General features: G+C 35.1%; 1 protein-coding gene across 50 annotated transcripts in view; it reads right to left on the reverse strand.

Annotated features, from left to right (window-relative positions):
- The window catches only part of ABI3BP (ABI family member 3 binding protein), a 243,624-nt gene that overhangs the window by 33,307 nt on the left and 182,397 nt on the right, over positions 1-27,920 (reverse strand). For 34 of the 50 annotated variants that reach the window (XM_031008936.3, XM_063703961.1, XM_063703978.1 and 31 more), the window contains 9 exons: positions 27,642-27,707; positions 25,387-25,461; positions 22,025-22,099; positions 13,649-13,708; positions 13,046-13,093; positions 12,164-12,244; positions 9,935-10,012; positions 6,700-6,762; positions 4,974-5,048 (listed from right to left, as the gene is read on the reverse strand). In XM_031008936.3, coding sequence (XP_030864796.3) covers positions 4,974-5,048; positions 6,700-6,762; positions 9,935-10,012; positions 12,164-12,244; positions 13,046-13,093; positions 13,649-13,708; positions 22,025-22,099; positions 25,387-25,461; positions 27,642-27,707 — 621 coding nt within the window. The remainder of the gene's footprint in view (positions 1-4,973; positions 5,049-6,699; positions 6,763-9,934; positions 10,013-12,163; positions 12,245-13,045; positions 13,094-13,648; positions 13,709-22,024; positions 22,100-25,386; positions 25,462-27,641; positions 27,708-27,920) is intronic. The other 16 variants (XM_063703977.1, XM_063703974.1, XM_063703972.1 and 13 more) reach the window with 4 other exon arrangements.

Below are 27,920 nucleotides of genomic sequence, written 5' to 3' on the forward strand. Positions count from 1 at the left end.
AAAGGAGAAAATCAGTAAGAGAAAGGAGAAAATCAGTAAGAGATATTGTAAAGAACGAATTCTCAGGAATTGGCACCCAATTAGACAGTCTGGCCCAAGCTGTGACCTGACTTCTTTTTCCCTCAGGCAGGATTAACCAACACATCTTCTAAAGGGCAGAGTCAGCTCTGTAAGCATCAAAACTTGAGCCTCAGAATGAGCCCCCAACTGTAGGACTCTTATATAGAGTCCTACAAAAATCTCTGGATTTACATAGTTCACCCCTCAGCAATTTATCATCCAAAATGAAGTAACAATTTGGGTATTTTTAACCATGGTAACAAAAACTTTGCAAACAAACAGTAAACTGGAAATCGGTTCTTAAATGTACCAGTGACTTCATTCCCTGTGATCAAAAAGGGGTGATATTTATGGATGATTGGTTTCTGCACTCTTGTCCCAAATCTTAGCACCTGGCTAAAAAGCCACGGGCAGGGAGCCAGCAGGCTGGAAGATTTAGTTACAGCCCAGAAAAACACATTCCTCAGCCTGAGGGGACTGGATTATCGTGCAGCGCACTCATGTGGGGGCAGTAAATTGTGGTTCCCTCATTAGGGTGTAGAGAAAGGAGTCTAGGGTTCAGGTATTTAACAATATCTGCCAAATCATGTGCCAAGGTGGTTTCAGAATTACACTTTGCCTAGTACATAATGGGCTTTCAGTAAACGTTGGTTGAATGAAAAAATAGCTGCACAACTTCCCTCAGGGAGAAAGTCAGAGAGATTGTCTAGCACTGGGATTGGCAAACTTTTTCTATACTTGCTTTCACAGCACAATGGCAGAATTAAATATCTGTGAAAGAGACTGTTTTGCCCACAGAGTTGAGAACATTTATCCTTTACAGAAACAGTCTGCCAACCCCATGCTAGACAATAAATATTTTCACCTTTGTGGGCCATACTGTCTCTGTCACAACGATTCAACTCTGCCATCGTACTGTATAAGTACCTTTGTACACAGTACACATTGTACATAGCACAATGTGAAACGTAGATGTGTTTCCAATAAAACTTTATTTACAGAAACAGGCAGTGAGCCAGATTTGGCCTGTGGGGCTGTAGTTTGCACATTCCCTTGGCCTGGTGTGTGCATGGCTTGTATCATCTCTGTAGGCAGGTCTCAAGGAGATTTTAATAGGTAGGACACATCAGCTAAGCTGGGACACGTCTCTGGAAACCATGGAAAAGCAGAATGCTAGAAAAATGACCCACTTTAGACCTCAACCTCTGCAGGCTACTTTCTAACCTTGGGGTACAGCAATGTCTATCTATACATACATGTATAAAATACACATACATCAGGGAAAATATCTAAAATGAGTGAAATAACATATAAAATACTGAGCTCAAGATATTCCTGGGGCTTACGGAACCACAAGATTTTTATAGAGACCTCAACAGTCAAAGGTCTGTAGTCTTTAGGCCTCAGAATCTGTTTTTCCTTTTTTAAGTCTTCCAAGGGCACAACCTTAGGTGGTCTAAGACCGTAAAGAACATGTCCTACAGGAACTACAAATTAAAACCACAATGAGATACCACCTTTCTCCTGCAAGAATGGCCATTATCAAAAGTCAAAAAACAATAGATGAGATGGCGTGGATGTAGGGAAAAGGGACCACTTATACATCGCTGGTGGGAATGTAAATTAGTACAACCTCTACAGAAAAGAGTTTGGAGATTCCTTAAAGAACTAATGGTAGAACTACCATTCAACCCAGCAATACTACTACTGGGTATCTACTTAGAGGAAAATAAGTCATTATATGAAAAATATACATGCACATGTATGTTTATTGCAGCACAATTCACAATTGCAAAGATATGGAACCAACTTAAGTGCCTGTTGACTAATAAGTAGATAAAGAAAATGTTTGGTATATATACACCATGGAATACTACTCAGTGATAAAAAAGGAACATGATAATGTCTTTTGCAGCAATTTGGATGGATCTAGAGACCATTATTCTAAGTGAAGTAACTCAGGAGTGGAAAACCAAAAACTATATGTTTTCACTTAAAAGTGGGAGGTAAGCTGTAAGTACACAAAGGCATACAGAGTGATATACTGAACTTTAGAGACCCAGAAGGGGGAGGGTGAGAGGAAGCTAGGGATAAAAAACTACAACATATTAGGTACAGTGTACACTACTCAGGTAATGAGTGCACTAAAATCTCAAATTCACCACTATATAATTCATCCATGTAACAAAAAACCATTCATGTTTATCCATGTAACAACAAAACCCAAAAACCATTGAAATAAAAATTTTAAAAAATAAAATTAAAAAGAATATGTCCTATAGATCGCAAACACTTCCTTTATTAACTAATTTGTTAAAATGTGAAATATCTGAGTTTAAAACTTCAGCAAGAAAAACTATAGGAAAATGTGAGATGGATAATAAAGATAAATATTCTGAGTAAGATGTCAAAGCTGAACATGAAACCATTTAACACAAAAATGATGCATTAAAAGAGTCAACAGAGGCTGAAAGTGTGGATGAGACAGTAGAATTGTGTCAGAGAAGAAAATAAACTTTTGTGAACAGCTGCATTTCTATAAAGAAGTCTGATCAAAACTATGCAGAATCAAAGGAAGGTGGAGTAAGGTAAGTCTACAACCTGGAGAGGAGAGATTTTTAAACATTTTTTCCTCACCAATTTCTGAAAATCGTATTCTCTAGGCAAATATCTGAGAGCTGCTGTTTTCCTTAATAATATGCTACATAGATGATCATGTTATCTATAATTTCTGAATTTTATGCCATTTACTTCTTTTCTTGCCTACTGCATTGGCTAAACATTCACTACTATATTCAATAGAAGTGGTGAAAATAGAAATCCCAGCTGTACTCTCCATCTTAGGAGAAAAGTGTTTAGTCTTTCACCATTAAGTACAGTGTTAGTTGCAGCTTTTTCTAGTCTATTGCCTTAACCACTCGGCCACAACTACTGCTGGTGTGAATTTTGGCAGTTGTAGCTTTTTCACAGATGCCCTTTATCAGATTGAGGAAACGTCCTTTTATTCTTAATTTCCTAAGAGCTTTCATTGGGGATGAATTTAAAATTTTGCCTAGGTTGTTTTGTGCATATAATTGGATAATCATATGATTTTTCCTCTTTATTCTGTTACATGGTGAATTACACTAATTTGTTTGAGTGTTGAGCCAACCTTGCATTCCTAGGATGAATTCCATTTGGTTGCTATAAATTACTGTGGCTGACATGGAGATGTACTGCCCAGATCTCCATTCAGTGCTCTCTGGTTGAAGCTTACTCTGAGGGAGATGATAGCTGGATGCCGTCTGCTGACCTCACTCCCTGCAGGCAGGCAGCAAGTCCTTCCTTCACAGGGGATCCCAATCGACAAATAAAAGAATATAGACCAGGCACAAAAAATTTTGGTTGGGAATGGAGGTGGAGTAAAGAAAGAGGACACAGTGTGCTCAGCTTTGTCTACCTGTGCCCACCAGCCCAATTTCTCCCAACAATTGACAAATTAAATTGAAAAAGCCCTGCTATATTATTCTTCCAAAGCTAAGTTGGATACATTATTATAAAGTTGACTTTATGTATATAAGAAGGTAATAGATATCCATTTGTAATACAAGTGGGCTTTGGAAGAATATTTATATTGTTGATAAGCTAAAATATAATAATGGTTTGTTTCCCTGAGAGATAATTGCATGCTCCTAATAAGAATCAGTATTATAGTGAAGGTTAGTAGCTTTCAAGTGTGATCACAGCTACTTTACTTGTTCTTTCATTTGCTTGGTTGACATCTAAGTGCTTTTATTTTTACTTGTGCAACTTCCAAGGAATTATTTGAATATTAAACAATTTGTACCTGCCTTCCTCCCAAAAGGATCTGAGAGAAGGTGGCTCCGTTTACAGCCAGATTGCTTATGTCAATCTGAAAAATTGTGCACCATCTAATCCCACAGTTGGGAAGAATAAAAAGAGTAGTTGAGCACAAATAGATATTGAGATGCTTTCTTGCTTTTCATAAGTCATGAATTTATAGTATTGGCCTCATTATTTGGTTTGAAGATAAGTGAATTCCTAGAAATTCAGAGGCTGTAATAATCAAGTACAAAAAGCACATTCTTAAAGCTACATAATTTGTAGACTAAATATCTCTAGGTATTATTCACATCTCTTTTTCATTAGAGAACCATCATGGGTTCATCAGATATATATACATTAAATAAATTTTAATTTTTTTTACCTAAGCAAACACAAGAGTTATACTACTAAAAATATTTAAAGGGAATGATACAACTCTATATTAAGGCATCTAAATAACTACCACTTATCCATGAAGTTGGGTGTTTGAATATTTATTAGATCAGTGTCCTAGTTTTTCTAGCATAATACTTACTCCCAGAGATCTGATTAGATTAGAGCTATGTTATTTAAGATGAATGATTTGAAAACATTAATGACTGTTACCAGGGTAACCAGATGCGAATTGCTCTGATTAAATATTTCTTGTTTAAATTTCATATTCCAGATTGCTAACAGATGCAGTTATTCAAAAACATTTTTAATGGTACTTGTTAAATTATAAACTTAAAAACCAACTAATTACAGTTCAAAGACTAGTCTGTGTAGAAAAAGCATTTTGAAATTAGGGGAAATAGCTATTTTTAGTGTTTTCACTCAATTTATACTTAATCAGGATCGTTTTCAGAAGCAAGATTATATATAGTAACTAGTAGACTAGGTTTAGAAAAGTGAAAAAGTCTTCACTATTTTTAGAGACATTTGAAGTTTTGATTTTGGAATGAGTTATAATTTTCAGTTACAGAGTTACTAAGAACTTTAAAAACTGGTAAAAAGGAAATTAAAATGTGAATTCAGCAATATCATGAAAACTAAATAACACTTATAGTTTTGACAGGATAAAAAGGAAATACATTTGTGATTATTACCTGTTCCCACTCCATTCCCACTGGGCATCCCACTGGGTTTGGGCCTAGTAGGTCTTGTAGTTGTCCTATTCAGAACTAAAATAAAGTGGGATATAAATAGTTCATTTTCTTATTGAAAGTTTGCAGCCAAGAAAAACAAAATTTCTCAGAGAATTGAAAGTTATTTAGGCAATAAAAAAGATGACTTACCAAAAATATTATTCAGAATATAGAAACCACAGTCGTGTATAAAAATAATAGACTTGAATTTGAAAATAGAGACCTGAATTTGTATTCTGAGGTGATCACTGGGCTTCAATACTTGACTTGAAAAAGTAACTGGCAAGGGAATTTATAATCCGAAGTGGGAAAGCTCTTGTTTCATTTATAGGCATTAGATACATTCCAAAATGGAACTGAAGAAAGATCAGGACTACATATGTCTAATGAAAAACCAAAATCTGAAGTGTATTTGTCAAGGCCTCCATTCATAAGTTGGAGTCTTTTCACATCCTTTCGTGGGAATCCCTAGGTACAGAGGTTTCATTATACTAGTCCTTTCACAAAGTCCATTGTCAAGCACAGAACTTGATGAAACCATTTTACTTTCTTTCCTGCTTGGGAGAAAGTCATAGCCTTACCAAAGCCTTAAGAGGTGACCTATTTTATAACCCATTTAGAAGACTCTTTAAGGAGGAGCACTAAGTGTACTGTGCTTATGTGAGAAGCTCTGGAGCCATACTGCTCATCTTTTGATCCACTTTCTAGTTCCTCTGTGTGCCTCAGCTTCCTCAACTGTACCTCACAGGGCACATGGCCAGTGCTCGGTCATTATTAGCCATGATTGTTACTACTTAGTTTTTAGAAATGTTTAATATAACTAGTCTTACATTAAGCTCTCAACACCTATCATGACACACAAAGTCACAGAGAAATACACATGGTTATAAAAGATTTCTATGCCCAATTATCTTTAGAAGTTGGAAAATTATAACAAAATATATGGACTCTACATAAACCAAATAATATAAAATTATTGTTCTAAAGATGCATTCCCCGAGAACATTCATTCGTAGCAGGTTTCATCATTTGGAACTTTAAGAGTCCTTAGAATCACAAAGAAAAAGAAAATAAAACACCAGTGTTTGGCCCAACTTGTGCCTCAGCATAAGAATGATTTACACGAACTAGATCAACCCTTCCAAGTTAACTTTTTTTCTGAACAAGCTCCAGTGAGGGTAATCCTAGGACCTTCGGAGAATTTAGTAAATTTAACATATTTCCCAATATATAACTATTTTTGCTGTTTAGAACTTGTGATATTTTTATTCTGTGAAGGAATCAAGTAAAAATGTTCTCCCAGAACAAGAGCTTTCCTATGCTGAAAAGAGACCATCTTTTCTTCAGAGAGAAAGAATATCTGAAAGTAAGTATTAAATAATAACATGTCATAGCTAACTCTATGCAACCTCTTTGTCAGGAAAATTGTCCAACACTATTTTAAAATACTTTTAAATCAATAAAATTTCATAGTGATCTCTGCATCTGATTATCCTTAAAATCCTTAGTCAAGTCTTGTCACATTTATGGATTCATCAGTACCTTTCCACTTATCCACACAGATCAGAGTCTCTGTACGTCTCTTATTGCAATGTAAGGGTTTCCCTTTGGTGTATTTGGCTATTTCAGTCCATTTCATATCTTCCCCTGCCTGCTGATTATTTAAGTCATCAGAGAAACAACTTACCAGGTCTGATGTGTGGCTTGTCAGATGTTCTGGGCCTCACAGTAGTATAAAATCTGTGTGGTGCTGAAACAGAGGAACACTTTATATTTAATAACCAACAGACCGAAGCGTCCTGAATGGAGATTTAGCATCCTAGGGACCAACAACTCATACACTTTGCATGGACATATAAAGAAGGTTCAGAAAATTCCCATTATGCATTATAGACTTCACACTAAAGGAAAATAAAACAAAGAAAATATACATGACTGAAAATTAAAGATGCACATAGAATGAGGTAGTTCATTTGTAAGATGTGTTAAGGATTAGTCATCATTTTGTCCCTATTTTTCAAGAGCATTCATTTTACCAGATGTTTGCTTAGCATGATAAACCCATAAGCCATCCATCTGTCTGTTCATCTGTCCATCCATCCATCCATCTAATCTCTCAGTGAAGAATCATTGTGAAATATTATTTTGCTAAAGAAGTCAAGCAATCTTAAAAGTAAAAAGAAAAATGAATGTTTAGGTAGGTGAAGAAGAAAGAGTAGGAGTATGTGGTCTCTATCAAATGGTCTTTGCTCATGAACCTGAAACGAGTAAGTATTCACTCAGTGTCATCCATAATGCTGTAGAAATGACAGAAAATGACATCTGGTGCCCTGCCTATCAAAAGAGGACAAGCAAGGAACAAGAACTCAGATAATCCCTGGGCCAATTATCCAGGACCTGCACAGAAAGGCATCCTAATGAAGACTTGCTGAATGAACGAATAAGTGGGTGACCATTGTACGCAGGCAAACTTGTGAGAACCTGCTGAGATATTAATGCATCCCAAGGTTTTAATGTAAGCATTCATCCTGGAATTCATCTATTCCATGCTGCTCTCCTGTATTCACTTCCCTATCACATACTGCCTCCTGCCATCAGCTTTCTTGGTAATGTTTTTGGAAAAATTTTTTCTTGCAAACTATGTAAGTAGATTATATCGTTTTAATGATTTTATTCACATATCGAGTGGATATTTATATAGCCATAAATCAGCAATGCCTTGCCTACTAAGTTAAAAAAGTATGCCTGTGAAATTGGTTATAATGTAGCTCATTTATAAACTTCCAATGTAAAGACTGTGATGAGCAGAATTTTGCCATACTTCAAACCAACAACAGCGGACACACACTGAAATTCTCTATAGGTTTATTTTGGGCCTTCCCAAGTATAATAACCATAAAAATTAATTCTCACAGACCCTAAAGTGCCTGATGATTATTTGCAATTTTTTTCTTCCAAGTTTGAGATGGTGGGATTCCCTGTCAATTTAGCCTATTTCATCTTTCCACATAAATCCCTTTGAATGTTAGGTTGCTTCTGCTTAAAAAAGATAAGAACCATAGTTCTTGTCTCATTCTAGAATATGTATAAATTTTAAGACTTTGGACAGGAAAGAGATTGAGAGTAGACCACAGAAATAATCAGCACTACATGATTTCAAAGCCATGGCATCTGAATTTTTGTTTTAGTTTTCTCCATAGTCTTCATTTAAGTCTAGAAAGAATTTTTTTTTATAAAACAGCTTAAATATAATTTAAGTTTAGGTTGTAACTTACTCATATAGCTCATCACCAAACAATATATGGCCTTGAGGGTTTCAATTTTAAACATAGTAAAAGAGCTAAGGATATAAGAAAAAAGTCAGCATATACAAATATGTTAAGACAATTTATATAATGATATGAGATCATGGATATACTCCCAATAACAAGTGAAATTTATATTTAATACAATATTTTGAAGGAATTTGATTAAAATTCCATATATACTACTAATGGTGACACAATATCCTCTTTAAAGTAGGAAAAGGCAAAACGAGGAAAGAACAGGCCTGTGATCTTTTATCCTCATTCTGAAATCCTTAAATCTCTAAAAAGTTGAAATCTTTCTCATTTGGCAACACAACCTGTGTGGAATGAAAGTCTTTATTTATCCTGCTTGTTGTAAATATTTATGTATTTTGTGGTAAAAACAGATTGATTATGAGAATCCAGCTATCTTCTCTTAAGCCAGAAATTAAAGAGATTTGCAAAAACATGAAATAATAAACATACAGAAATCAGGGTGGAATAGGGATGTATCACAACGGAACATCTGTTCATTGCTGAGGCTGGTAATAGAGATGTGAGAGGGCTGTCATTATGTTATACTTCAGACTTCTGTGTGTAATTATAAATTAACAGCAACTAAAAATTAAATGAAGTAATTGAATACAAGTTTAAAACGTAACAAAAAGTTAAACCAAACAAACAAGTAAAAAAGATTTAGAAAATTTAGAGGAACTGCCCTTTACTATAGTCTTTCTTTCACGTTTACTTGGAATAAATATTGCCCCAGTGACACATGTACTTTAAAATGAGATTTCTTTCATTATCATTTCCTCTTATTATCAAACTTCTCCCACCAACTTTCCCCCTCAAATTAGAACTCATAAGGGGCAACATACATTTATTTGTCTTCTAACTCCCTAAATGTTTGCTGGTTTTGGTCTTATTTTTGGCTTTCTACCATCTGATAGAGGCAGAGATGGGCAAAGGGGGTATTAGCAGTCCACAAGTGTTATAACCTAAGTAGGATAGTAGGATAGAAAAGTGTAAACAGGAAAAGACTTCTGAGTGCATGAAGATGAGATAGAGCTTTGTGTAGGCGAGTTCACTTCCCCAAAAGCAGAAAATCACAGAGAAGAAATAAAAAGTAGGAAATCACTTCTCTGGATGTTTAAATATTATCATAATTTTGAAAAATGATTTTTCTTTTTAATAGCTTTTTTCTTATTAATGTATTTCATCAAATGGGGGAAGATTGGAGAAAGTGAGAAAAGGAGAGAAGAGAAGGAGGAGGACCAGGAGGAAGTTAGGGAGCAGGAAGAGGAAGACAACAGTTATTATTTATCAGATATGGAAAACGAGGCAAATGAAGGTCAAATGTGTGGAAAAAATGGGATCTTCCACTCTTAGTTATAAGCATCAAGTAGTCAACCATACATTAAAAAAAGTAAGTGCCAGTGAAAGAACTGGTCTTGCCTACATTCAACTGATATTCATATAAGTATTCAGATTTGGCTGATTTCTTTCACCTATAAAATGACAAAAAAAAATCAAGTAATCCACTGTGATGAGAAATGACATTCTGAAAGAAAATTTCTTTCCTGATTAAAAGCAAATAAGGAAAAGTTATTCTCCAGAGGTAGGGGAGAGGATTACCCTGAGTTGTCTTTGCCAGTTTAGTTGTTCGTGGAATCTTAGTTGTGAAAGGTTCTTGGGTGGATTGGTCTGTTTCTTCTAGAGAAAACACAGTAAGATTGCTTGTTTTAAATAATTACCATTATGAATATGACCAAAAAAACCCATACTCTTTTCTGTCCCATGCAATAATAAAAGGATAAGTTGCATTTAGAAATACACTCAGTAATCACAATAATTCAAAGTTAGTGGTACATTTTAATAACTCTCATTTATGATATCTGCTGTTTTACACTATTATTTTAATGATTGTTATAAGGATTTCCAAAAGCTTTTAGCTCAGGATCATTGTATCATTAATCTAGTTGTGGCTATTCTTGGATATGGCTCATGTATGAAAGTCTCCTAGTTGCCTCGATGTATTTATCTCCTTCATGTTTCTTTCCTGCCCATAAATCTCACATGTTATTTTGATGAGCTGGAAAGAAAATATATCATATGAAAAGATGTATATTTACATCACATACAACAAATATTCTATTTTTCTCATGTGAAAATCAGAGCGTATGTTTGACATACAAACACAATCCTCTTGACAAAATAAAAAAAATACATACAGCAATACTCCCATTCCCATGTTACCTTGAAATCATATATTATATAGACACGGCAAATTACACTGTTCACTTTGCCCATACTGGATCCAAGGAAATACTTGGTATAAATGATACACTGCTATCTTTTTGTTTTCTGTCCTGGTTTTGTGTTCTCTTGATTCTGCTCAAGAAATACACTTGTGATAATTGACAGGTAATGGTTCTGATGTGAATAAACCAAGACACATTAGAAAAATAGGGAGTAGAAGTTAAATAATTAGCATATTCAGTAGTGGTTTTTGAAAAATACTTTTAACTTTGCCATCATGGGCGCCATTGATTTTGCAGAAATAAGCTAGATTAGATGAATATTTGATTAGAACATATTTGCTCGATTTTAATTTTTTCTTCCAAAAGGATTTTATTTTAAAATGTGATCAGTAACTTTATTTCAGTAGATACCCACAAAGGATGGATCATTAGAAAAGGAATGAAGGGAGACAAATAGGGCCACTGACTTAAACAAAGCCATATGGGATGCAATGTAGACAGGAGAGAGGAGCCAACAAACACAAGCCAGAACTTTAGCTTTTTGGTTCATTTTCAACCAAGAGGCAGGCAAACTGGAGTTTCCCACACAGCACATTTGTGTTGAACTCCTTGAAAGCATGTTCACCTCATCCCAATGGACCTTTCCAACTTACCCATCCTTGTTTCTCCAGGCAACTACCTGCTCATCAGTTTAGTCTGTCATTCCTTGCCCTGTGCCTCTTTCCCATCTGTCCGTAACTTCAAAGAACCATTTGCATCTTTGACTGGTCAACTTTCATTCCAACTTGAAGACCCAGTGTAAATGACCCTAATCTGAGAGGCCTTTCCTTATTTCTCCAGGTAGTTTGTTTGTTCAACATGTTGCTCTTTTCTCTATCACACTCATTGTAATTAGTATAACATTGACGTTAATCCTAGGCACCCTGTCAGCTGAGTGTGTAGATTCTAATCCTGGCTCTGACACCAGCTGTTTCACCTTGGCCAAACTTTTAAACCCTCTATGCCTCAATTTTCTAATCTGTAAAATGGAGCAAGTAATAGAACTTACTTCACAGAGTTACATGGTTTAAATTTTAAAAAGGCATGTAGTGTATTGGGTGGCACAGAGGCTGCAGTATTATAACCAAGTCCTGTCTTCATATTAGAGGGTGAGCCCTCTAGGGTAAGGACTCCTCTTTAAAAGTTTCTTTTTAGAACTGCATCACCTAACAGTGCACCCAGTAAAGGCTTAATAAATACTAGATAAGTAATTTTTCTTCCCAAATGCAGTTTAAAATACAGAAAAAGCAACAAAAAAGAACAGCATTGATTTAGGAACATTTTTCTTTTTAGAATACTTAAAATTCTTAAGTATTCTAAATCACACTTAATCACCAGAGCCAATTTAACACATCTTAGATGTGTTAAAACATTCTCATTTTATATTGAAAATCAGCATAAATATTAGGACAAATAAACAGTTAATGTAAAAGTATTGAGTGAAATGGATTTTTAAATAACCTATTATTTAGAAAAAATCTGTGAACATAATGTATTATGGTTACTTTAAGGGAAATTCCTAAAAGGCAAGCCCTCTTTGAACAAATATTAAAACAAAATTTACCCAGAGTGGTCTGTAGTTCCTCTTGACTAGGACTTGGGGAAATCATGGGTATAAAAGGGATGCCTCGTGTCTCTAGAGGAGCTGCAAAAAGAAAAGGACCAAGGTTGTAAATTTTTAGATTCAAAGCCAGCACCAGACCAGACTGGTATTACATGAAATTCCTTCATTTGAAGTAGAAAAAGGAAAGAAGAAAGTTAAGTGTGCACACAACTTTCAGAAAAATGACTGCGGAATATTAGAAAAATGGTTCTCAACTGTTTTTCCGCCAGGACACATACTACATGACATTCTATTCTTGAACCAATCCATCAGAATGGCTGGTTGAGATGGGGTGTGGGTTAGACACAGTCCTGGACTATTGGCTGTAGCTTTGTCCCTCTCTCCCCCATTCAAGAGAGCATGCATGATTACCAAATGAGTGAGAATATCATCATTGTTGGTATCATCTCCTTGAGTCTGCTTGAGCAGACTCAAGTAACAAATCACTGGCAATTTTCAGTATTTTGACCAATATTGATAATTACTTGCAGTATCTTTCAAACTTACCACATACTAGTATGTTACATTACAGCTGAGAACCACTAAACCAATGGAAATTGTTAAACGGGCACCATTAGTAAACACACTGGACTCATTTTGAAACATGGAGATAGATGAAGTAAATGAAGATGTATTCAGTAATGTCTTAAGGTGGTCTTCAAAGCAAACCCATTACAACACTGAAATAATTGCTTTTCTGTTTTGGAAAGAGTAATAATAATGAGAATGAAATGATGAAATGGATTGAGAAGAAATGATGTTTCAACAGGATCATTTGAGAAAGGCCTGCAATCTTGATGGTAGCAAAGAAAACAGAGTTGGTCAATATGGGAAAACCATTACCTATTGTTGTCTTTGGTGGCTCAAATCTAAAGGTAACAGGCTGCAGAACTATGCCAAAAGCAAGCCAAAGGAACATATTTATGAGAATTACTACCTGGCAAAGTCAAAATAGTTTCCTTATTTTTTAGATGCATTGATTTAATAATTTAAATGTTCTCTAAGAATTGCAATAAATAAGAGAAAATTCTTCACATTAGATGCCAATCAGAGAACTTAGTTTAACTAAAACTTTGAAGTTCTCATTCACTGTCACTTTGGGGAAAATTTTGAGTAGGCACCCACTTTTTTTTACTTAAAAGTACATCCATAGTTGTAATGTAGCTACATTTACATTTCGAAAGGATATAAGAGTTGGCTTAGTTAACAATGATATTTATAATTTTAGCGTGATCTACTCAATGAACCTATGTACTATTCCCTCACTTCACCAAGGAAAAATATTTCAACCAGATGATTCAATTTACCCAAAAGAAATATGCATTTTATACCCATATTTTTTCTCTAAATTTCTTCCATATCACAACCATTAAAAATATATTTACTTCAAGAATTTTTTTTTGAAAAATATACTTCTTAGCCAGAAGGATGAAATAATTAATTTACCAGGTTCGCTCTGAGAGACCTCAGGGTATGGTTTATGAGGAAGGAGCACATCTTTTGGAGCTGAAAGAAAAAGATTATAAAACACTGCATACTCTAAATATCCCAACTGGAGTGAGCTTAACCCACAGATATAAAAATCCCAGAAAGCATGAATGAAGCAAAAGTATTTTTACAATGGTTAATGACCAAAGTTGAGAAGATGCCTGTTTTCTTCACAATGGAAAAATGTTACCGTGCAGGGAAGGTTCTGGTGGCAGTGAAACAGAAACAAAGTCAGTCACAGTTCATTTTGAAGTCTTCCTCGAGGAAGAGGAGGAGATAGCTAACATAATTAAACAATGAGGTAGAGCTCCCTCAAGTGGCTTTCAAAATAGAAAGTCAGTTTTTGCACAAAGTGGTTAGCTGCTGTTTGATATTCATGCTTAAAGTCCACTAACAGCAAAAAAAATATGTATCTTAGATAAAGTACAAAAGTGGCTACAAATTGGGGGAAACAATAAGAAACGGAAAAATCTTGAATATGTAAGAAGATAACACAGTCTTATTCTAAATGGCACTTACAGTTGCTGGGGGGAGAAAATGAAGCAAAAGGAATCAGCTAGTCATTAGAAGATACCACATGTAAAGTTAATGATAGTGCTTGTTACTTAGTAAATGATAGCTGTTGCCATTTTTGTCTTCTTTAGTGATGTGGCTTCCAGTATATTAGGTGTCAAGCATGCTTGACATAAGCATATGAAAACAAAAGACAAAAATGTCAGCTGAACAATAGGCCTACTCGTATATGCAGTGCCTGAAATCCAGTATATTTTTTAATGTTTGTGTTCTATTTTAGCAAAATTAAACAGTAGATTGGAAACTTGGTACCGTATTTCTCAGTGGGGAAAATATTAGGGTGATTTGTCTATTTGTTAGCACCAGATTTCTGCAACAAAATCTCATTCCACAAATAGTGTAAAGTACTTCAACTCAGTTTTCCCACAAACCTACCCAGGCCTACTCTCTCAATGAAAGGTTTTCCTACCACACTAAACCTTTCATACACACCAGTGTCTTTTTGTCAGGCAGTGTAATTTCCTTGCATCTTATATAATGCTGGAAAAAAAATTATGATTCAGGCTAGAACTCTGCCTCAGAAGAAAGATGAAGAAACTTTTTTTTTTTTTTATTATTATTATGAGGTGGCCAAGCACCACTTTACCATTAGTGGAGAAATAGGTTATATAAAATGAACAATCTCTTTTTATTGTTTTTGGGAATCATGTTTAACTTGCATGCCACATCTGTTCTTAGACTAGGCTGCTAAGTATTAGTGAAATTACAATTGTGAAAACTGGTACACTGAACAGAAACTTGACTCAGAACTTTTATGAGCTAAAAGGTAACATCCAAGGGAATTTGAAAATATGGATTGTTTTCTTAAAGAAAAAAGGAAACTTTAAAAAGATTAGTGGTTGATAAGGTAGAGAAAGTGCACCACAATAGTGAACATTTTGCCTTTGCATGTAGTTTTTTTTGGGATTCAAATAGTAACATATGAGAAATTTCCAGCTGTAAATGAAACAAAATGTTTATCTTGAGGCTGAAGAAGGCACTTTGATTTAGCTCTGTGAAGGCCATGAACATTCAAAGCAGCCTTTAGTTTATAAATACCCTAATTAGTTACAGTACTACACCAAACAAAAAGGAGCTGGGATTAAGGAAAGGAGAAGCTGAGAAGAGATGTGGTACTAATAAATCCACCATACTGTAAATACATTATTCACTGCTGCTCTAGTTTACTGAGGAATTTAGGCTGGGGTAATGTGGATTCCAGCTGCTAAAATTGGCACTTTTCTTTTTAACCGTGAAGTGATGATTTAATAAACTGTCATAGCAGACTTCCTAAGCAGGTGAAATCAGTGGAAAGGAAAGAAATAGAAATATTTACAGGAAAGTAATATGAATCATTCTCCTACTTGGTCAACTACAGCTCCAAGAAATTCAAGTTGTTTTTTCTTTTTTTCCTATGTGGCATTCCTCTGTATGTTAAATTGAACAAGAGCACGGTCCCTAAAACCTACATCTTTCATGCTGGGAGAAACTCATCAATGAAAATAATGATGACAATTTTCTGAGAAAGCAGTTTTGATTTCTTTATAATAATATTTACTATTATTATAATTTTAGATTTAATTATATTAACCAACTTATACCATTTATACTAACCAATCTGTCTTTTTGAATAAAGTGTGCCACTGCTAAGAAAAGCCAACACAAGTAGGAATGCACAATGTCTGTCATAGATAAATGTAAATGAATGTGCATGAATGTTTTGATAGAGTTAGAAAATAATGTGTTTGCTTTTGATAAAATTAGAATATGAAGTCTGCAATAAGGTTTACCCTGGCAATAGGCTACAAAGAGACTGATTCTCTTAAAAAAGTAAGACATATAGACTACATACCATATTCTATTCCTTTAATCTATACTCTCTATTCCTTTATTCTAACCTTGTACCATTAGGTCCATTCTGAGTCTGAGAGGAAGCCCCGTTGGAGGCTACCTGCTGGCTTTCCCTGTGCTCTTGGCCACCCTCCCTTCTATCTCATTTGAGGCCTTTTACTTTCCATTATTTCTGTTATATTTTTCTCTATTTGTCCATGTTTTCATTTCTCCATGTTACTTCCCCTCTACCTACAAAACAGCTCGAATGCTCTAATATCTTAAAAAAAAATCATTTCCTTGACATGGCTTCTCCTTCAAAAAATCCCTCTCTCTTGCTCTCATTCCTTTAATAAAAAAACTATATATCTGCCTTGGCTTCCTCACCTTTTAGAGGTATTTTCTTCATCCACTGTGGTCCAGCCTCCACTCATTTCCTGCAACAGTGCCTTAATCATATTCTTAGGTCCAGAAACTCTGAAAGCTGAGTTTTCTCTTAATCTATTCAATAGCAAAACATAACTTGTACTGATCTAAGGGCTGTTTATACGTTTTAGTTATTCTGCTTGGGAAGACTATTCATACTGCTCACTGAATACATATTAATGTTTCTAATCAATGGTATATGTACTCACGTAAGTTTCTAAAATCTGGAAACTGCTAATTCTGAAGCATGCAGCCCAAAGGTTTCAGAGAGTGGGATTCTGGGCATGCACAGTCAAGCTGGCAGCCTCTTCTGACCCCTCTCCATCTCATTGCCACTGCAATGCCATTGCCAACCTTCTCTTCTTAGGCCTTTTCCTGCCTCATCTCCCAACTCCTTTCCTGATTCTCTCATCGTTTTTGACAACATCTGGAAGCTCTTTTTCCTCTGCCTACTCCTTGAATATAACTATGCTGCCTAAATATTGGATTTCCGGTTTCTTATTTTCTCCATCTATATTTTCTCCTCTATGATGTTATCCAAGATTTAAGAACTATCTAGATGTAAACAAATGGCTCCTAAATCTCTGCCCCAAATCCTGACTTCTGTTTAGAAGTCCAGAAAACATCTTCAACCATCAGTTAGGGTCTTCCCACTCAAAGTCCTACTGGCCCTGCAAGGCTAGCATGTACACACACCCATCTTTATTCCTCTCTCTATTCCCTGTTTCAGTTAACGGCATTATTATCTACTAGTTGCCCAGTCTAGGAACAGCATTGTCACCCTTCTCTCCATAACAGCATTCAGTCATTCTCTAGGTCTTTGTAGTTCCATATCCAAAGGCATTTCAGCATTATTCCCTTAGTTTCCTTTCTACCACAATTAGTTCAATTTCTCAGACTTATCTTTCTAGATTGTTGCAAACCTACTAAGTGATTCCTGGCTATTAATCTTTTTTTTTTTTGCCAGTTAATATTCCATTTAAAAAAATCACAGCCATCTTTCTAAAATACAGATGTAATTATATCACTCCCATGATTACAAAAAGAAACACACACAATTTTAATGTCTCCTAATTGTCTAAAGAAAAAAATTTTGAAGTGCTTAGCATAACCTAAAAGCCTTCAAGCATATGAATCCAATTTACATTAAGTCTTCATCTCTCAATAATCTCATCATATGGCCAGGAATGTAGTCATTCTGAGTCATGCTGTTTCTCAGCTATATGGAGCATGGAGTCTCACTCTGTCACCCAGGCTGGAGTGCAGTGGTGTGATCTCGGCTCACTGCAAGCTCCGCCTCCCTGGTTCATGCCATTCTCCTGCCTCAGCCTCCCTACGTAGCTGGGACTACTACAGGTGTGTGCCACCATGCCCGGCTAATTTTTTGTATGTTTTAAGTAGAGACGGGGTTTCACCATGTTAGCCAGAATGGTCTTGTTCTCCTGACCTCGTGATCCTCCCGCCTCGGCCTCCCAAAGTGTTGGGATTACAGGTGTGAGCCACCGCGCCCAGCCTGGAGCACATTTTATACCTCTGAATCTTTGCTTCCTTAAAAATCATCAATAGCTACTTGCCTATTAAAATCTATCTTAAAGCTCATTTTCTTGATAATACCTTCTCTAATTCATACATTTAGAATGTATTACTTTTCTGTTATTTCATTTTTTGTTTATATCACTAACCCATTAATTACTGAGATTTGCCTTGTTTTATAGTTATTGATATTATTCCTGTTTTCTCCACTGCAACTGTGTTGGGTGGTAGAGATCATATCTAATTCTTTTAATCCTGATTTTATCCCTAAGCATGGAACCAGGCAGATAAGTGGCAATCAATATTTGCTGAATTGAACATGCATTAGTGCATTTTTTTTTTTTAGAGCAAATCTGGAAAAGATGGGCAATTCCCATGAACCAGCATTGTACTTTGCTAATAAACATTTTAAAGACTCAAATTGACCTCTCCCAAAAGTCTCTAATTCTTTTCCAGGGAATTGTAAAACATTATTTAAAAATCTAGGCCAGGCATGGTGGCTTACACCTGTAGTCCCAGCTACTTGGGAGGCTGAGGCAGGAGGATCACTTGAGCCCAGGAGATCGAGGCTGCAGTGAGCTATGATTGCATCATTGCACTCCAGCCTGGGCAACAGAGTAATATCCTGTCAAAAAAAAAAAAAAAAAAAAAAAGAAAAAAGAAAAGAAAGATCTAAATAATTAATTTATTAATCACATCAATGGCATATATAAGCTTAAAGAGATTTTGAGGCAAAGAGGAAGGCACTGAGTCACTAAAACTTGAGGGAAAAGCGTACTGATATTTAATATATCATCAGGCAAATAAGCAAATTGCTGAAAACTCCTGATTTGAATTCTCATATTTGAGAAGACATCCATCTTTCCTCTAGGAAAATTGTTTGAAAAAAAGAAACTATTTTAACAAAGAATAAAATTACATAGTACATCCTTAAGGGGAAAAATAAGAAGCTTTAGGAAAAAATGGCAAAATGTGGAGAAGATGATAATGAAACATTGTAGTATTGTAATGATAACAGTATGATCTTAAGGAGGCAGTTCTCTACCCTGCTCATCCCAACTCCTATTTTGACAAAAAGTATAAATGGAAATAATTGTTAACTATTGTTATCTTGGCTTGCTCAATTCTAAACATATTGTCTTCTAAGACTATATCAGAAAAAATACATTTATTAGGTGAATGTCCAATCAGGTTTCTCCCTAATATAAATCTGGCAATATTTTAAAGTATGTAATCCAAGCAAATGATTGCTTTATGAACTCTATCATTTTAAACAATAAGGCTCAATTTTTAAGAAATATTTAGAATTAAACACTTATTTTTAATTAGTTCACAAAAAACTCCCCTTAAAACCAGTTTAACTGAAAACATAAAACTAACTACAGAAATCCTGAAGAGTGTGACTACACATAAGAATTTTCCAAAGGGAAGAGACACGTAGAACATTCATGAGGATTTGGATAGCTTGCTGAAATCTAGATTTACTTCCTGGTTTGCTCCTGATGACTGAAACCTATCCCAATGCCTGGGGGTCAGAAGGTTGACCACAAAGCCAACACAGCTCTTGGTGTAGAAAGGAACTCATAAGGAAGACAGAACTCTGTTAAGCCAGGAACCTCCTGTTTAGACTCCAAGTTAAATATTCTCTGAATTCTAAATCATTCTTCCAAGGTAGATGTGGAGAAAAGCCACTTTCATTTTGGTGTGGACATGGAGTGTGGGCCCGATTTGACAAGATTCCTCTTTAAATGTAATAGATAATTCAACTGAGTGGCTGGAAGGTTTTTTCTAAAGGCCTCACTGGATGAAGCTGGTGTTATGCCTAGGAATCTATAGAATGGAAGTGCTGTACAATGAATCTGAGACTGACTTCCTCTTTGATACAGGTCAAGAAATTGAAGTTTGTTACTTCTGATCTCTCTCAGAATACATTTTGAGATAAATGTCACAGTAAAACATAACTCTGTCCTGACCTCAGCACTACCTTTTACATTTTTAGACTTTTACAGAAGAGTTTATTTCCCCAGGATACTAATATATATTAAACTACACATGTCATTTACCCTCTGTTTCTTGAAGTATAACCCACAGGACCTGGTAAACAAAGTATTGGGTTCATTAGGGTGTGAATTTGAGCCTACATAAAATCTAGAACTGTTTGAACACATCAGAATCCAATGTGTTTGAACACTTCTGAGAAAACTGAAATGTGGTAAGAGTTGCCTTATGATTATTCCTGGGGGTGCCACACCCCTGGGGCAAGGGAGAACCCTGATCATATGGCAGGGCCAACACCAGATTTAGGGTCAGAAACTTAACTCTGAACATGTGGAGCTGGAGAGGTGACTGAAGACCACTAAGAGAGACCCTAGTTCTCCAGGAGGCAGTTCTCTTACTCTGCTCCTTCAAACTCTGGATAAAAAGTATAAATAGGGATAGTTGTTAACTATTTGTGCTGTTACAGGGATCAAGATCACGGGTTAGAGTTTGTATGAAAAACAAAGTGTTGGTAGAATTAAGGCAAGTTTTTTTTTTTTCTGCCAAAAGTGGTCCGCTCTTTATAACTTAGCTGTGGGAGAACTTTTGAAGAATGTGGTTCAAGAGAAGGACTAGCTAACAGAGAAGATTTTAAAATATATACCTTAAAAATAATTTTATGATAGTAAATTCCAAAGGTATATGAAAATAGAAAAGTAGTAGAATGAATTCTTAGGTACTCACCACCTGGCTTCAATAATGGCCAACTCATGCCCAGTAGGGCAAATATTAAATATTAAAAGAGGAAAAAACTTAACTATTCAATATATTCATGTAATGAGATTATACTATTTTTTATACTGAAGAGGAAAAGTAAAGTCACTCAAATCTACTGTTATCTATAACAAATTAATTTCCATTAATTTCCACAATTGAAAATAAGCTGATCTTTTGCAAGTGAGATGAGGTTTTTTTCTTACTTCCTGTTTATAATATTGGCTATTGTGTTTGGTGGTACAAATTTACATTCTAGACTTCAGGGCAAAGGAGATTCTCTCTAGCCTGCTACCACCACCACCAAAGTGACTATACCACAGCAGCAATAATAGCCTTTGCTTATACAATCTGGAAAACATTATAGGAAGTGAATTCAGGCTTGCTTCCAAAATGCTATCATTTTAAACTATAGCTTAGAAATTCTTTGGCTCTGGAAATGTTCTATATGATTTTAGGAGCAGTTAGGAATTTATAATAATTGTACCTTTAAAAGGAAAGAGAAAAAACTCACAGTATTTCCCAGATTCTCTAGTTAAAAATGAGCTTGGCTTTTTAGAGAAAGTTGTTCAGTTACCAGCGGCTTCCTAAGGCCACTTGAAGACTTTATGTAAATAGTGGTGGTAATACCCATGAAGATACTCCGCAAACATGAGATTACCTTCCCCATATGTGAACAAAAGGCCTTCTCAGATGACTGGCAAAAAAACAGATTTGTAGCTAAAGAAACCATTGTGTGTGTGTGAAAGAAATTTCTTAACCCAAGATATGTCTCCATCAATTTGTAAAATAGAATGTGACAGGGAAAAAACTCAATGTGGACATAGTACAATTTATGTATCCAAGTAAATGGCTAAACATCATTGCCTCCATTTGTAAAAACACTAATTTATCATTTGTGGGGGAGAACAAAAGTCTTTATCTTTGTGTTCAGTGAAATATTTGAGCATAGCAAAGAATTGGCAGCATTTTTTGTAAGTCAGGGAATAAGAGAACTTTAGTTCTAGGAAAGACATTCTACCCTTGGCATAATTCTCTGCCTTTTGACTGTGATCACAGCTTTACTAGATGAACCAGTGGGCACTCTTATGAAACTTCTGAAATTATCATACCACATATGATACAACATGGGATTTAAACATAAGTGAAATATTGACCTCACTTCCACCAAGTCTCATGTTTCACTGAAGCAGAGTGGGACAGTAGAATGCATTTGGCTTAAACATGAAATAAAGCATTTACCAAGTGTGGTGTATGACACTTCTGGACTTGGTGACGTTTTCGGTTTTGCAGTAACACGCTGGGGCACCTTAGGAACTGAAAGAGAGAACTCATATTGTAAGTCATTTGGTTTCAGCATCTTCCAGTCATGCTTAACACATAAGACATGTCAAGGTGTAGCCTGAACACTGATAAAACAAAGCATTAGAGAGAAGACAGGAGTTACAAAGAAGACCTAACCTTAAGCTCTAGAAATAGGTTAGTTAGAATTCCAGATAATTATATAATAGTGAAATCCGAGAAACTGCAAAATTTCAAATTACAAAGCGTCAGAATAAGATGACAACTTTTTAGAAATCTTTATTTCAGAGGAGACGACAATGGAATGAACGTAAGAGAGCTTTTCTTTACTGGATATGTTTGCTTGACTTCTCCTTAAACCCATTTTTATGTCTTTCCTTAAAGACAAAATAGGTAAAGACGGTGAGGTCAGGGTGGAATCCTATGGAACATGGATATGCTTGAAGTCCTCTCGGGCAACAGCAGAGTGGTAAGTGGACAATGCAATGGAATGGGTTGGTTCACATCTTACCCGCCCTGCATTTCTCTGGCTCCAGAGAAACCTTCAAATGAATTTGTTGACAACTAAAATTAGATTTCCACAACTGTTCCTTGGGAATAATAAGGTACTAATATAATAGACGCCAGGAAAATAAGTCTAACAATTATAGTGTATTCTATGATTTCAAAAATGCCTTTATAAGGTTTACACCCTTTGAGTCTCACCATAATGTTGGGAGGAAGGAATTACTAGCTACTCTTTAAAGCTGAGGAAACAGAGCTTCGGGTGTGTGACATAATCTGCTTGAGGTTATGGTTATTAAGCACCAGAGTCAGGACTTGAACCAAATGCTGAGGATCAAACATTATCAACAGGTCTAAACACTTGGGATCTCCATATCCCAGTTCTGCAGGTCAGATTTTAAGTTGCTTCTCATTTTTTAAGGTGAAACAATAAACCTGCCCTAACTCAAGATACGGTTATAAGAATCCAATGTGAAATGTCAAAATGATGTGAAAATTATACTATTATAAATTTTTTTTCCACTTCTCAAGGAGCTTCACAAATTTGGTTTTGAAGAATCTGAGTATATTCTGATTTTCACATTGTTTGCCCATGTGAAATCTAGGAGCACCCATAATTTTGATAGTTATAAAAAATTCTAGGTATACAATTAATAATATTGCTATTACCTATACACACTGGGATCTAAGAAGTCAAACTTTATTGACTTATAAAATATTCCTTATGCTTTCAGATTTTAGATCCCATTTTTCCTTTGAATGCCAAACATAGATTTAAGCGTTGCCAATTTATAAACACACTTTCAGTAAAACTAACAATAAAAGTTACATGCCAAATTACAGAATCTTATTCTGTGAAAGGTGGTGGATGAACAAAATTTGTTGCGCTTTAAGTTGTAAATACTATTGTTAGATGATATTACAGCCCAACAACAATAGTTTGTATTGGTATCATGCATATAAACAGGACACTCTCCTGTCCAAATGACTTTTTGAAATTTGCAGGAACTAGTCAAGGATAAGGGAAGAAGTATTAGGATTCAACTATTTGTCTTTAAAATATTTTGTGATATATATGTGTACATATACACACCTCCTTGAAAGACAATACAAATCCAGGATATTGCTGGAAACTATTACGTAAGAATCATATTCTTGTGGGACCAGGACGTCTCAATTCTACCCACTTTTAAAAAGAATAAGTAGAATGCATTTTGTTTTTCATGACCAGTTTTCAAATTGTTCCCTTACATTAAGTAGCACTGACAAAGCCAGAAGTATCTGGTTTGCAGCTACTTTCCACAAGAGATGCTGATGGACTGGAAGTTGCTTCAATCGGGACATCAGAAGGCTCTCTCATTACAGTCTGGCAGCCACTCCATGGTTTCAGAGTTAGAGAGTGGAACTCACTGAGGATGTGAATCTATCTATTCTGAAGAGCCTGTCTTGTCAAGAAAGGTTGGCTAAAAGTCTAAGTCAAAATGAAATAAATTTGAAACTTAGAATATAGTATAACAATGGAAAATCAGAGCAAGCTCCTGATTTACTATACCGCATTTTAGTAAGTACAAAGTACAGCTCAAAAAGATAAAACTGCAAATAAATTTTTCCTATTACTTCATATCTCCTTTACCTTAAACATTTTTTACTGACCATGATTCATGCCCAAGTCTCTTAATTTTTAGTATTTTTCATCTTTTATAGTTCAACATTCAAGTTTTCATGGTTTCTTTTCCCCATTTGTTTTCTACTTTTGTTCTATGCTTTATATTCAAATCCAAAGCTGAGAGCTTCTTCTTGTATAATTTTGTCTGCTATTTTTAAAGTTAGATTTTAGTTTCCTATTATAATAACAAATTTAATATACTTGGTTTATTTAATAACTTGGTATATTCTTAAAACTTTGATGTTTTTATTCCTATTCATTATTATTCACTAATCATTATTTTCTCAGACTTTTAGTATGTTAATGTTTCAAGTGTATTATTATTATTTAAAATTTCATATTATTTGGGGGAATATTGCCTTGGTACCTTCATATATTTATTATCAGAATAAATTATTTTCATAGCTAAGTTTTAGTAATTAGAACATATTTAAAATTATGCTAAATAAGGCAGATTTAAAATCCTAGAAAAAATTTAATGATAGGTAAAATTTCCCTCAATTGATATTAGAGACCACACCTAAAACTACAGGGGTTTTCTTTTCCCCTGTAGCAAAACAAGAATGACAGTACCTAATGACAGAGATTCTGAGGTATGAGTAAAATATTTGTGGTGGGAATCCAGAATCACTACCTGGATCAAGCATAATGTGATGGTGCTAAACATTTTCCTTTCCCCAGACTAGATTAGTGGTCGCGAAGCTTCCTTTGCCGGTATCCTGGGTGGGTGAACCTCAGACATTTGTTGTAGTCAGGCCATGTATTGAGGAAAATTTCAAATTAGATGATTGGCAGAAGGAAGCACATTCAGGAATAGTGGAAGGGATAGGAGTGTAGTCTCAGGCCGGGGAAGGAAAACGAAGTAGGCAGGCTATTCTTTTTAAGCAATGCCATTCATGTCCATCTCATCTTCAATAACACAACATTAAGGGAAGCTTTGTGGAATAAGCTCTTCCAATGATGTACTTTTTTAGTAAGTCCAAAAAGAAATTTAAATACTTATTAGCAGAGGAAGACTTGTTTTACAAGTGTTAAAGACTCAATCTTCTATCATAACTATTAATGAACAATTTGCTAGAATAATCCCACTAACCTCAAACTTTTCAAGCTAAAATGTAAAATATATATTTACCTGGTTGTGTTTGTGGGATTCTTGGGCGTGGTGATGTTTTTGGCTTAGGAGGAGCACGTGGTGTCTGCTTGGGAGCTAAAAGAAAGGATATAGGTTCGGAAATCTTGAGCCCTTCAAGAATGACAGTACCTAAGCCTCTAGAAGCTCAGGGATGTTTACTGAGTGATTGAAGACCTAAATACTCAACAATTAAGGCTTCTAAAGATCTGCAAAGTATAGGAAGGTAACTTTTTTATATAACAGAAAACAAAACAAAAAGTCACATTAAATGATATCTAAGATGTTCAGCTCGCAAAATGAAACTTGAGATTTCAGAAATATTGATATCAAATACCTTCTAAATAGTTTGAAAATAAATTCATAATTTCAAGAATTCATCCTTATTATAAGTTCATATAATTTTATCAGAATATTTAGTTGTACTATTTTAAATGCAGACACATATGTTTTCTAAATAAAAAACAAAGTTAACATGTTATAGCCCAAATATATAATGTATTTTAATAGCAAGTGCTAATGGAAAAATTAATCTTACTAAACAAAACACAGTTTTATTGGTTATATAGGGGAAGAGAGGGAAGAGAAATTGAACACCAAGGATATTTTCTATGGAGAGTTATTCCTTTGCTGGGCAAATCCGAAAGAAATTCTAGGACAATCAGTGTAAAAACCAATTTTTTCTTCACCAAAAAAAAACGAAAAATCTATCCTGCTGAAGGAAAGGAATTATCAGATGCAAGGTTGCAGCTTATGGAAACACCTCATTTGGTTGAACTAAAATGTGTTTGGGATAAAGAAAGGTAAGAAGAAACATGGTCAACGTCACGTAGTTTCAGACACCTTAAGAAAAACTTGCTGAAAATAAGAGTTATTTGACACCAGAAGTTTCTGAAGGAGTCTGTAGAATCTTCTTCCTGATACTAAATGAAAAAAATACAAGGTATACAATGGTTTCAGTGGAATCTTCTTGCCTGTAGAGAGATGAATACTGATATATGTTGGAGATGACCTGGTTTAGAAGCCTGGAACCTGGGGATTTAGAGCTCCCTTTGCTAATCACTGGGTCTAAGGTCTCAGGTTCTTCATCAGAAGTTACACAATTTTAAAGAACCCTTCCAATCTTAAAATTCTGTCATTCCAGCATTTCTCACAGTTTGTGATTTTCTGATTCTCAACTACCCTACTTACTACGGTTCTAACTGATATGCCACTTACTTTGCCAGAGGATAAGAAAGACCATCTGAAGGTTAGGCATGTCATAAAGCAATTCCATGAAAAATGATACAGAATGAGATAAGAATCACTAATAGCAGTATTTGCAATGAGACATTCCAATGATATTAATTATTATACAGTTATTAAGAACAACATTTGGAAAAGTTAGGTATAACTGACTGATTTCATTATTTTAGTCAATGTGGATTTCTTTTTGTTAAAAAACTGTAGGGTTTATAGGCAACATCTAGTAGGATATTCAGCAGACAATGAGTAAACTTAAAATCCATATCTCCCTTGGAAACAGAGTCATATAAAAATAGTTTAATGCCAATCAAAACAGAAGTTTGGGCTTATTTATAACCTTCTATTACATTGAAACCTACAGCTATTGAGAGGATTTTTTAAAACAAGAAGCATATTTAGTTATTCATGTTGATTATTTTTCATTCATTTCAAACTCCACTACTATTTAAAGCTTTGTGATAAGCCAAAGTTAATTGTTTTGATTTTTTTTATTTGTGTGCAGTGAAATGGCCAAAGCACTGCAGAAAGGAGTGGAAAGAAGAAAGATACCTGAGTAACTACAAGGTAACTGGCCAGTACACCCCCTTTCATGTGGATTGCACAGTCAAACCTGTTTCTGGAGGTTTCTTTTAATGTCAAAAGCAAATCAGAAAGCTTAATATACTTTTTACATGATCATAGAACTTGTAAAACTAGTTGAGATGAATTAGAATTAAAATCAGAATATATATATTTTAAAATAGAACAGAATATAAATGTTCTTCCCAGAAGCATTCCTATTCCCTGAATTAAACACTTGCAGAGTAGCTGAGAGGTATTTTTCAACCATATCCTAAAGAACAACACTGCCATTTGAGTAATTACCAATGATAGCAGGACATCAGACAGGTAGGATTACCCATCAAAGTCTGTGGGCAGAATGATAAAGTCAGGGCCTCTGATATCTTGAGGTGACCATACTGACATTCTGCAAACACTCACCTCATATATGACATACAAAATAATGTATTTACCGGGTTCAGTCTGAGGCTCATCTGGGCTGGGTAGGGTTATAGATTGAGAAGGCAGAGGCGACGTTTCTATGGTAATTGAAGGAAAGTACGCGGGTTACTATAGCACTTGACAGACCTTGAGTACAGATAACAGACAGGATGGTAACAAATAGATTTTTTAAAATAAAGAAAATTGCAAGTCTGCAGCAAAACAGCATTCCTACTCCTTCATAATGCATTTGGTTAAAAAAAATGGTTGCAGATGCAGCTTACAAAGTACTTCTAAAGTTCTCATTTCAC

Source organism: Gorilla gorilla, chromosome 2 (assembly GCF_029281585.2).
Source record: "Gorilla gorilla gorilla isolate KB3781 chromosome 2, NHGRI_mGorGor1-v2.1_pri, whole genome shotgun sequence".
In the NCBI taxonomy this organism is placed as follows: Eukaryota; Metazoa; Chordata; class Mammalia; order Primates; family Hominidae; genus Gorilla; species Gorilla gorilla.